General features: G+C 39.7%; 1 protein-coding gene across 1 annotated transcript in view; it reads right to left on the reverse strand.

The window, feature by feature from the left end:
• pipox (pipecolic acid oxidase) overlaps positions 1-13,192 on the reverse strand; it is an 82,947-nt gene that overhangs the window by 9,114 nt on the left and 60,641 nt on the right. Inside the window, exons 6-7 of the mRNA XM_073053430.1 lie at positions 11,221-11,376; positions 5,077-5,152 (exon numbers count right to left, since the gene is read on the reverse strand). Of these exons, the coding sequence (XP_072909531.1) occupies positions 5,077-5,152; positions 11,221-11,376 (232 nt within the window). The remainder of the gene's footprint in view (positions 1-5,076; positions 5,153-11,220; positions 11,377-13,192) is intronic.

The following is a 13,192-nucleotide window of genomic DNA, read 5'->3' on the forward strand; positions in this document are numbered from 1 at the left end:
GTTAACATATTCTCCCCAATGCAAATCAAAAGTATCTCTTTTACAACAGGGATGATTGAAAGGGAAACCAGAAATGATCCCATACTGTCTCAAGTCTGCATGACCACCCAAAGTAATTGAATAGTATTTTGTAGCAAATTAAATAGCCAATGAAAAAAGTGTACCGATTTTGCTGAGTGTATTGGCTTTAAGGACATACAGTTTGCTCCAACCAAACCAGCCGAAATGAACCAGTTACCTACCGAGCAATCAAATGCGTCTATCTTTCCAATGTCTATCTTTTCGCTTTGTTTTAATTGATTATTATCACTCAGTACTCACTGTTTATGTACCCATGAATTCATCTGTTTACTGTCTTTTTAAAAAAAACTATCATGTCTCCCCTTCCGAAGAAACACATGCTGCACCTCTTTTTCCTTTTAAACTCAAACATCTCACTGCACTTCAACAGGTTAGTAGCCACCTCAGGTTCATTTTTAAAAACCACCGTGTCACCACTGTTATGTTTTGTAACTTTAAAACATTAAAATAATTCAAAGGATAAACAAGAGAGCTGAGGGATTTGAGTTTAACTTCATCTTTTACTTTGAGAGGTGCCGCGTATCACGCGATAGTGTCCTGATGTATAGAATACATATTTTTTACATATAATCATAATGAATTATATAAACAACAAAGAATGATTACTCAAGTGAAACCCCCTGGTTTCCTTGGCTGTGGAAGTCTAGGGAAGACAACCTCTGACCCCATCAAACTCGTGAGACTGAGGTGCTGTCCCTGTTTGTATGGATGCTGTGCAATTTTCTAGCCTGTTCCAAATTAGTGCCACAAAATAACTGTATATGATTAAAAGGTTATATTTATGAATTTTAATTCAACTAAAGGGTTAGAAAAGAACAAAAAAAAGAAAAAGGCCCATTTTAATGGAATAGTCAAATGGGCACAAGTTGGAGCTCAAAGTTTCTCCATAGTCACCAATCCTCAATTGATCTCGCCCCTGGCTTCGTCGAATCACGGTCCTGCTCCGGGTCGAATCCTGCATCTTCCCTCCTCATCTCCTCTTGAACAAAAGCCCCAAGCCCAGCCTTGGTATCCCTCACTTAATTTGACCATCCTAATCGGATGGCACACATTTCTCTTCATCTCTTACCTTCAACAATAACCCAAACAAGCTGAAAACAGAACTGCTAAATGAAATACATACAGCATAACAGTAAAAATATGAACCAGAGCATTACAAAAGCAATATTTCTATAAGGTAGAGATGAGCAGAGACTTAGAGATGAGCAGGCAGGGTTCAGGAAAAAGAGATCATGCATTGACCAGATAGCTACACTTAGAGTCATTGTGGAGCAGACAATAGAATGGCAAACTCCACTATATGTGTGTTTTATTGATTCTGAGAAGGCATTTGACAGCCTGGACAGAAAGTCAATGTGGAGCATCTTACGACACTATGGTGTACCGGAAGAGATGGTGAATATCATCAAGCAGCTTTATGATGGCTTCTCATGCAGGGTCATCCATGATGGGAGACTGTCCAAAGAGTTCCTGGTCACTACTGGAGTCAGACAGGGATGCCTGCTGTCGCCTCTACTTTTTCTTGTGGTACTCGACTGGGCTACAAGAACAGCCTATGCTGGCTCAGAGAGAGGCATCCAGTGGATGTTAACAGGGAAATTGGAAGACCTGGCATTTGCAGATGATCTCGCTCTTCTCTCACACTGGCTTCAAGATATGCAGAAGAAAGTAGATTCCTTGGGAGAGACCTCACAGCGAGTAGGCCTTAAGATCAGTCAGGAGAAGACCAAAGTTCTACGCATTAATAACAAACAAGAGGAGCCATTATGGAATGAAGGACAAATAGTTGAAGATGTAGACAAATTCACCTACCTCGGAAGCAAAATCAGTAAATCAGGAGGTACAGATGAGGACATCAGAGCAAGGATCGGAAAAGCCCAACATGCCTTCACAACCCTGCGACCTGTTTGGAGATCTACGGCCATCTCTGTCAAAACTAAGCTCCATATATTCAGCTCCAATGTGAAAGCCATCCTGCTATATGGATCCGAAACATGGAGAATCACTAACACCAGCTGCAACAAGATCCAGACCTTTCTCAACAAATGCCTCCGGCAGATCCTCCGCCTCAAGTGGTACGACAGAGTGTCAAACCTGGACCTATGGAAGAGAGCAAACCAAGAGCCCACTGTATTCCAGATAAGGAGGAGGAAGTGGAGATGGGTCAGCCACACCTTGAGGAAGAGCCAGTCGAATGTCACTCGACAATCACTCGAATGGAATCCACAAGGGAAGAGAAGAAGAGGTCGCCCAAAGCAAACCTGGAGGCGTAGGCTTTTGGATGAACTGAAAGCCGCCGGCCAAACTTGGGAGACTGCAAAAACATCTGCTAGAGATCGCAGAAAGTGGAGGACTTTTGTTAAGGCCCTATGCTCCATAAGGAGTGAAAAGGATTAAATAATAATAATAATATCTATAAGGTTACTCAAATATTACTTAAATATTAAATACACAACAGAGGGGATTCTAGTTAATTGGGTCATCAGATAATAGAGGCAGCCACTTATTTGAGACAACTCTTAAAGAACAAAAACAAATTGAGAAAATAGCTAAATTCCATTCATTTATTTGGGACACATTGCCACTTAATTGGGACAGTAAACCATTGCGGAACATTTTCTCAGTAGTGTCAGTCACGTGCGTGTCATGTAGCTGTTAGACACTCTACTGTGTTTTGAGCGAACAGTTTTTAAATCGTATCAGCTGCGTGTGTTCTTTGTTCAAAAAGCAGTGAGTTTTGACACTGATAGTTGGGGAGCAATAAACATTAAGTTAATTCAGAACTATTTTGCTCACTGTGGTTTCAAGCATTCAGGCTTCAGATGCCAGAAACGGCCAGCAGTGAAAATTAAATGATTGCACTTATTCAACAAGTTAGGTAAAATGAAGCATGTGAAGGTACTGATAATCATCTTCAATATTACAGTGAAAATGAAGATCTGGAGGATGCAATTTTCAAAAGCACTGCATGAAGGCAGTCCACTATCTAGACTAGGTCTCTCTGATGATTTTGTTCATTTACAGTTAATAAAAATTACACATCAGCATACACTGAATGATTTCCTCTATCAATAACAATTACGATCTAATACACAGTTTTATCGAACTGTAGTAGTTTTGGTAGGATTGTAATTTGTTCTGTGTTTCATTTAAATACATAATTTGTTACTTAGTTAAATGATAGTTTGTCTTTCCATGAAACTTTGGTTAATTGGGCCAAAATGCATTGGTCCTAATATGTCCCAATTAACCAGATTCCACTGTATTCCCAAGACTCCCAAAGCTATCTTGACTACATTTCCTTCCATTCAACATTCCCCTTTTCATTCTCCTGGGTTTGCCTGACTACATCGTTCTTGTTCTGAAGATGCAATTTTCCACACAAGACATTTTATTAACCTAATAATAGCTGCTCTTCACTTAAGGGCTCCCAATCACATCTCACCTGTCCCATTTCCTTCATTCCTGTTCTCAACCCCTCTCCTGAAACACAGGATAAGGATAGGGTCCCATGGTCCTATCCTTCTGCCCCACCAGCCTCCATGGTCAATGGATCATTATCTCCACCACCTTCAAAGCCAAGTCACCACTAGACACAGTTTCACTCTTTTCCCTTTCCCAACAAACAGGACTCTTCAATCAACGCACACTCAACCTCTTCCTCTCACCATCTCCTACATAATATGGGAGGCAATATCTGAACTTTCACCTCTTCTATTCCTTCCATTTAGGGACCCAATTATCCTTCAAGGTGAAACAACAAGTAACCTGTACTTGATCCAATCCAGTGCTCCCAATGTGATGTCTTCTGCACTGTGAAATCCAAATACAGATTTGCAAACACTTTAAAAACAGCTCTGCTCAGTTTTCAAGACCAACCCCAAGTGTCCAGGTGCTCAGCCCTTTAATTCTCCATCGCAATCCTGTTCTGAACTCTTCCTTCAGCCTCACAGTCCATGAGCAATGCCCAACATAAGCCCAAAGAATATTAGCTCATCTTTCAACTCAGTGCACTACAGCGCAAAAGGTTCAACAGTTTCAGATAAACATTTATTGACCTAGCTGGTTCTGATTAAATGCTCATTATTGTACAAGGTTAACCATTTTTCTCACTTCATGGACGCTGCAGACCTGTTGTGCATTTCCAGCATTTTTTAAGATTCAGATTTCTGGCAACAGTATTGTTCAGTGCCTGACAGTTCCAGCTCTCTTATTTTGCTTCTCCTCTCCCTTCATTCCTCATTCAGTTCCTCACTTTACATGAGCTATGATTAACAAGCCTTCACTATTTTCTCTCTCTCTGTGACTCATACGCAGATAAGCACATACACTCGACAATCTGCACTGTTCCTTCTCACTTGATCCTGACACCATCATAGATTCTCTTGCATATTTCTCCAGCCCTCTCCATTCTCAACAGCGTTTAAACGTGCTTGTTTTCCTCACTTTTCCGAGTACTGATGAGAGGTCATCCGGCTGAAACATAAAATGGTTTTACTCTCATGGACGCTGCCCGGGCTGCTGAAATCACTTTGGATGTTGGGTTTGCCTTCATTTAAATTTAACAGTACTTTGTGACTTACCCAGTCAGGATGAAAATAAATCCAGACCACTGAATATTAGTTTCTCCTTCAACCCCACCACACTTTCTGCACATATTTTCCAAATGTATATTTAATGTTCATGAAAATTAAAATCATTTGTTTCTTGGGTGTGCAGCTATTGTTCACTATCTCCGTTTCCCAAGTCCCTTTCACAGAACACTCCTTTTTTTTTTAGAAATGCCTGCAAAATCATCAATTAAAAAAATTCTACCCTTAGACTCTCTGAAGATGTTTGTTTCTCCAAATTAAGGATAAATAATTCTGCTCTGATAGGTACATATTATTTAAAAAGTAACAGAATTAATCCTTTCCATTTTAGTAAGTCCACATTACTGTACAGCAAGAATTCACGTAAGAAATGTACTGAGATCACCACTGTAATAGCACCAACCTGAGAATCCAGTTCCAATAATAATGTTCCTGTGATGGGGGTGATGATCCAGAATGAAATCTAGGTCTGGAGTACTCTGTAAATAAAGAGATGGGATTCACCATGTGAAAAACATAGTTTTGAGTGCTATTTCTCCAGTAGATCCAACCTTGCCCAATGTGTTATCTGATAAAGGAATCAACTTTACTGAAGTTTGAGATTGGAAACTTAAATGCCAAGGTGAATGAGTAAAGTGCCCTTCCCTCCTCAATAAGTGCCTTGTCAAACTTCACTCTGCAGGTTTCAAAAAACTGCCTGATGTCAGATCTCCCTCTGAACCTGGCAAATACGCAAGCTGCCTATGGAAGTGAGATCTTGGGGAACACGATGAACAAGCAACCTCGAACATTTTAATTGTCATCTCCCCTGTTTCTTCCAGACTGTGGGAGTAAGGATACATCACCACCTTGCATAACAAGTTTCATCGAATCCAAGGTTTACATTTCTCACGCTTGCAGTTGGAGATAAATTTCAAAGTCATTTTTCATATACAAGTTTTTATATCAAAGCTATTGTTCTATTGACTTCATTCATAAGAAGCGTAACAAGTCACATTATATTTTTACTTTATGTTGTGAACAAGGACACACTCAGGAATAAGTACTATAACGACACAGTAATCGAAGATCGGAGGGAACATGTCAACCATAAAATGAACTGGTTTAGATGATGGTGGGACAGTGAGGATAGAGGCTACTTTAGGACCTCATCACCTCATCTCTTACCTACACCTGTCCCTACACCTCATCTCTTACCACCATTCAGGGCCCCAAACAGTCCTTCTAGGTGAGGCAACACTTCACTTGTGAGTCTGTTGGGGTAATCTATTGCATTCAGTGCTCCCAGTGCGGCCTACTCTACATCGGCGAGACCCGACGCAGATTGGGGGATTGCTTTGTTGAGCACCTACGCCACAACAGACAGGATCTCCCGGTTGCCACTCACTTCAACTCTCCCTCTCATTCCCATTCGGATATGTCCATACATGGACATATAATGTCTACATATAATCTCTACTGCCATAATGAAGCCAAACTTCGGTTGAAGGAACAACATCTCATATACCGTCTGGGTAGTCTCCAGCCCCTTGGTATGAACATCGAATTCTCCAACTTCCGGTAATTCCCTCCCTCTCCCTTCCCCATCCCACCATCACTCTGTCTCCTCTTCTAGCTGCCTATCACCTCTCATGACTCTGCCTTCTTCTACTACCCATAGTGCTTTCCCCTTAGATTCCTTCTTCACCTCTCCTGCCTATCCCCTCCCTGCTTCCCCTCCCCCAACCCTTGATCTTTCCTCTGATTGGTTTTCCACCCTCCCCCCACCTTCTTTATAGGGCCCCTGCCCCCTCCTTCTTTAGTCCTGATGAAGGGTTTCGACCCGAAACGTTGACTGCTTCTTTCAACAGATGCTGCCCGACCTGCTGAGTTCATCCAGCTTTTTTGTACGTCTTGGCTACTTTAGGATGTTTTTTGGTTTCTTGAGGAGCAATCCTGAATTTTATTCCAATAGCCCCTCTCATAGAGACATTAAAAATATAATAGAGGATATACATCTCAATGACATTCCTGATCCTAGTTCCTATTCCCAGCAACTTGGACTTGGCAGGGAATTACAATGGTTTCCTTGTACATGGCCCAATAATCATCAGAGTGTCACATCCACATAAAAGATTGACTCTTCTGTCTAGCTGCTAGAAAGAGCATGTTTAATGTTGGGACACAATTGAAGACAGCGTGACCAAAGGACAAATTGGGCTATTGTATTTCAGATGCCCACCTGATGCAGAGTGCTAAGTATTTCTCCCCTTTGCTCAGCCCATTCTGCTTACATTGTTTTAACCTAAAAATTTAAACTACTTTCTAAAAATGTTTTTGATATCAAATAGTTGATTCATTTATTCAACCAAAGCATATCAAATCATCAATAAGCTCTGTGAGTCTGAATGGTAGCCAACTTTAAAATATGAACTACTAGACAAAGACTGCTTCTTAGCGAAACAGACAGCAGATTCAGTTTCCAAATTAAGTGATGTTATGAAATGAGAGAGGGTAATAATGGTGGAAAATGGGTCTTCGACATGATTTCCTGGGTGTTTTTCTTAAAATTCATATCTATCATTGCTGTTTGCCAGAGAAATATGTCTATTTGGTTCAAAATATAGCCTCAAGAAACAAAATGTGAGTCTATATGTATTAAATTTGAGTTAGACTCTAAGCTAAGGCTCTGTCTGCTCTCTCGGGTGGACAGATAAGATCCCACAGCAATAAAGCACAGGCAACCTACCCATAGAGTCTTGGCCAGTTCTTCAATCAGTTGCACTAACACTGATTATTTAGTCATTATCTTGTTGTTAGTGAGGCTTCGCTTTGCACAGACTGCCTGCCAAGTTTTCAACAGTGACTATACTGCAGAAATATTTCATTAGCAATAAAGCATGGCAAGGCTGTGAAAGGCAGAAAATAATTACAATTCCTTCTTCCTCAGAAGAAAATAGTACCTCCATGAATCATTATTTTAAGTTTTAAGTTTTCCCTAGTGCTCAAATTGAATAAATATTTCATTGTTCTACAATATCTTGCTTGTGGCACTTGATATGCTGTAAAAATGAAGTGCAGCCATTGAATCAATGCTAGCAAGCATCACCGTGCTGCTATGCAATGGCAATGGTATCAGTAGAAACAACTGATGAGACAGTACTATTTTACAAAACATTCTTCAGAACATCTTTGGAACTCTGAAACTAAATCAGTCTTCTTACTCACCTACTTCCAATTTGTTTTCAGTATATATTTCAAAGGACAACAAAGATAATTATCAGATGTGATGCTAAAATTGTATTATTACGCAGTCTTAGCAAACATTAAGATTACTAGTTCAGGGGAATAATAAGAAGGGAAGCGAGATTTTAGCAGTGCTGTTAGAAATGTAGTCATTAGAATCAGATTCTAATGGGCATAATACTGATCCATGGATAAAAGCAGATATCTATAGTGTAAGTGATACACAGGTTCAAACGAATACTTGCAGTGGCCAGATTATTAAGTACCTCCTGTACCTAATAAACTGTCCATAGCCTTCTGCTGCTGTAGCCCATCCACTTCCATGTTTCAACATGTCATGGATTCAGAGATGCTCTTCTGCACACCACTATTGTTATACTTGGTTATTTGAGTTAAAATCACCTTCCTGTCAGCTTGACCAGTCTGGCCACTCTCCTCCGACTTCTCTCATTAACAATGCATTTTCACCCACAGAACTGCCACTCTCTGGATTTTTTCTTTGGTTTTTGCATCATTCTCTGTAAACCCTAGGGACCATTGTGCATGAAAATCCCAGGAGATCAGCAGTTTCTGAGATCCTCAAACCATCCCATCTAGCACCAACGTGAAAGTCACTTAGATTTCTTTCCCATTGTGATGTTTGGTCTGAACAACATCAATCTCTTGACCATGTCTGCATGCTTTTATGCATTCAGTTGCATAATGAGCAGTTGTACGAGTATACCTAATAAAGTGGCCACTGAGTGCAAGTTCAAATCTGTGGCTCAAATAATTATACTTTAGACAAATATGTGAGGCACAAAGGGCAAAATGAAAATAAATACAGGGACAATTCAATATAGAAGGTAAAACAAGGTCAGTATAATTGAGAACAACATTGCACTTGATGAGATGAGCCATATTTCGTTCCGATCCAAGAGGTATTTCAATTGAAGTCCAACATATGGATATGGAAGTCAAAAGCAAAAATGTTCCCTTCAGTAGTGTCTGCATTAGAAATAAGAGTGTAGACATCATGGGTATTTTAAATAATTACTATGCACCACTATTTGTATAAAATGATCTTAAAGGAATTCATTGAGTGTTCAGCATAACTATTATTTCCCAAAGTTTGATTGATTCAGGATTGGTTTCTTTATTTTAGAAAACAATCCCACTTTCTAAGGAAGGTAACAAGGAATTGCCACTCAGCTAACTTTTCATCTGTTGTCAGGAATTCACTCATGGGTATAATTAAGGACAGATTGACTGCTGGACCTGAAAACCTCTGAAAGATCATAGAGAGCCAGAAATGATTTGTACAGTGTAGTTGTGTCTGATGGGTTTGATGGAATTGTTTAAAGATTGGCTAGAACATGTTTTTAAAATCAATGTTGTTTTTATAGGGAGTATTTCATAAAGCTCCTCAGTTACAGTTGAAGCCTATAAACGCTATGTAAATTATTGTCCTGACCAAGAAATTGGTTGAAAACTCTGAAACTGAGATCAGGAATAAAGAGCAACTAATCAAACAGGTTGAGTGCAACCACTTCTGCATCAGAAGGGGCCATAATCATTCATTATTAATAAACATCTTGAATGGCAGGACTGAAAGGTGCATGTACCCAGGTGTGCCAATGGCACAAAGGTAGATCGCATTTTAAGCATAGTGGGCAAAAGCAATCTATTATAAAGATATTGATAAATTAGTTCAATTGGGCAAAACTATGGCAAATGAATTTCAATTTGGGATGTACAAAACAATTAATTTTTGATTCAAAGACTGAAAAGAACACTTTCTAAACTGGAAATGTGATGGAAACAGTGCAGGTCAGAAGATACATTGGGATCTTAGTACATCATGGGATTCACGATCCACCTGAAGGACAAATTCAGAAAATTATCTGGAACACCACAACGGACATTAGTTATGTAATACAGTCTTGAGTACAGCCACTTTGGGATAATACTCTAGTGGCCATTTTATTAGGTACACCTGCTTGTTAACGCAAATATCTCATCAGATAATCATATAGCATAGACTCAATGCATAAAAGCATGCAAACATGGACAAGGGGTTCAGTTGTTGTTCAGACCAAACATCAGAATGGGGAAGAAATGTGATCTAAGTGACTTTGACTATGGAATGATTGTTTGAGCCAGATAAGGTGCTTTGAATATCTCAGAAACTGATCTCCTGGGATTTTCATACACAACCATCTCTATGGTTTACAGAAATTGGGATGAAAAACGAAAAGCAAGGAAGTTATCCAGGGAGCAGAAGTTCTGTCAGCAAAAATGCCTTGCTCATGAGAGAGGTCAGAGGAGAATGGCCAGACTGGTCCAAGCTTCTCAGATTACCACATGTTACAGCTCTGCAACAGTGGGGTGTAGAAGTGCATCTCTAAATGCACAACATGTCGAACCTTGAAGCAGATGGGCTGCAGGCGCTTTATCTAATAGGTGTGCCTAATAAAATGGCCACTGCGTGTACACTGACCTTGAGGAAGAGAAGATTTACCAGAAAGATACCTGAATTCTAAGAACTAAACTATGAGGGAAGGTTACACAAATCAACATCCTCTTCTCTAATCAAAAATGGTGTTTCAATTATATGTTCATGACATTAAGGAAATGATAACATAGAAGAGAGAAACACTCTCATGTTTAGAAAGCTGAGGGTGAGGAGCCATGGTCTACAAATTAGACCCTTGCCTTTCAGGAATTGGCATGAAACATAGACATATGTAAGTTTGGAACTCCTGCAAAAGGCACGTAATGCTTTTTCAGTTGTTAATTCTGTTGCCGTAAATATTTATTTCTAACCATGTTGGATATACAAAGTTAGGCTATGATCTGGCTAAATGGAGGAACAAGGTCAGAATAAACAACTGCTACTCCTACTCTACTGGAAAGAAGCAATTGATTTTTTTTCCCCAATCATCCTTGTGGACTAATATAAATAAAACGACTGTATTTGCATATTAATTGCAGCTTTAATACAGCATATTGAAAAAAAGGAATTGCATTGTTTTTGAAGAAGTAATAAGGCAGGATGCAGTTCAAAACTTGAAATCAGCAATGATCCAAATGCCAACATTTCATGCGCTGATTTTAGTCATAGATGGAATTTAAAGTTCTTTGATGAAGGCTTCAAAAGAGTCCAAACCACCAGTACCTGGCTTTAGAGAGTAATTTTTACATTAATATTTATAAGGAATTATTCTTGCTTTTGCAATTCAAAGAAATGTAGATTCTTAGAATCACAAAGCAACACAGATGTCTACTTATTTTTTTTTAAAGTCATTCCGGCTACTTATAGTTAAGGAAATGGATACGTTACTGTGTACATGCAGTATTCAATAACAGCAGGCTTGGGATCCAAACCGGGGAACTCTTTAGATAAGAAGTCACTTAAAAGGTTCACATCCTGGGAAGGCAGTCGAAAAGCAATGTCACGTTCATCCGGGTCAGCATCATTTCCATTGTGGTAGCATACCTGAAAAGGAGGATTTTTTTAATAGTCAAGGTTATCTGAAATACTTAATTAGCCTTTGATAAGAACGTGCGTGTGTACAGAGTATATTCCTCATTTTCTCTTTCAAGCCAAACCACCATGATGCCACTTTTTTGGACTAACCGTTGCTCTAAGTCACATGTAGTGTAAATAAGGTACAGTTAATAGCTACACCATCTGAATTCCCTCCGGGCTCTTCAAGCTAACAGATGGCAGCAATTTTTATCCCATGAATGATTGCTGCACTCATGTGTCTGGCCTAGGAATGAGACAATGGCATTCTCATTCTCTGTGCAACCCTGTTTACCGTCAGGAATGATGTCTTCCGAAAGGCAGTAAAAACACAGCTCCGCATCAAAAATGTGTACAATTATCAAGGAAACACACAAGATCCAATTGCAGTCCTCCACCCAACACAATTTGATGGGAGAAGCTATCCATACTGGACTCTCAACTTGTTAAAACTAATGTCACTTAGTGGTTCTTTTGACAGATAGCTGCACAACAAGCGAGCTCAGCTGTCAGATATGAGCAAGGTGAGAAGTCTCACCCAACAACCAGGCTGTAAAAGAACTTCACTCAATCACTGTCGCTGTGGAGACTCCAGCTCATTACCACAGATGCAGAAAACGAATCAGATTCAGGCTGCTATATGTATGGGCAATTTTTCCTGAAACGGGAAGTTTACTGGGAATGTATCCAACCATAGCAGAGGTGGAGCTGCTTTGTATTTTGGCTAAATACAGTATTTGAACATTTCTCTGTCATACAGAAATAGTTACTGCAACGAATTCCAGCAGCAAGGGCAAATGTTCAAGTCGATTTTGATTGCTGATGTAAAATGATGTAATGTGTGATAATCAAATCGACAGAGGAGCTATTAACTCTTCGCATACCAGAGGTTTCAAGCATTCGCAGAATTTATTTTTGAATTAATAATTCTACCTTCCTCATGAAACAGGTTTAGATACCCTTTCATCTTGGGTGCTTCATTGCCAAGTTGCCTCTGTCTATTTTTAGCCTGTGAATTATGTAAAAACATTTATTTTTTACAAGCTATGTGTGAGTATTGAAATGGTTTATAAAGAATGAATGCCTTGGCATGCTTCCTGCAGTCAAGGTGGTATTTCGTTGAACATTTCCTTACCAATATTATACACAGCAAATCTTCTCCAACAAGCCTTAATTCCAACCTCAGAGAAAAGTGTAGAACACTAACACTTTTATTTCCCACACCAATTACATTTATTGCTTTTCTGAGTAAAACAGTCAATTTGGTGTCTCACTGTGGAGAAGAAATCTGTAGTCTGGGTCTACCCCAGCAATGAAATGAGTTGAGGCTTCCCACCCCATTTACATTCAGGCTCCTTTCAGCTCGCAGAACGTGAATCTTCCATCTTATTCATCAGGAATGGATTTAAATATTAATCTCAGAAGAAAGTGTGTTCAAAGCCACTGCCATTAACTCTCTAACGTCCAATGACAATTCATAAATACTTCAAACTTGCTTGCGCAACGTGCTCAACTTGGGCTGGCACGGCAGTGTAACACTATCACAGCGACAATGGCCAGGGTTCAATTCCGCCACTGTCTGCAAGGAGTTCCCACGTACTCCCTGTGACCGTGTGGGTATCCTACAGGTACCTCAGTGTCCTCCCACATTCCAAGGATGTACGGTTTAGTAGGCTAATTGGTCAAATGGGTGTAATTGAGCAGTGCAGGCTCATTGGGCCAGAAGGGCCTGATACTGTGCTGTATCTCTAAACAAGTTAGTAAAATGCTCACACACACAACTACA

The sequence above is a fragment of the Hemitrygon akajei genome, chromosome 8 (assembly GCF_048418815.1).
Source record: "Hemitrygon akajei chromosome 8, sHemAka1.3, whole genome shotgun sequence".
NCBI classification, from domain to species: Eukaryota; Metazoa; Chordata; class Chondrichthyes; order Myliobatiformes; family Dasyatidae; genus Hemitrygon; species Hemitrygon akajei.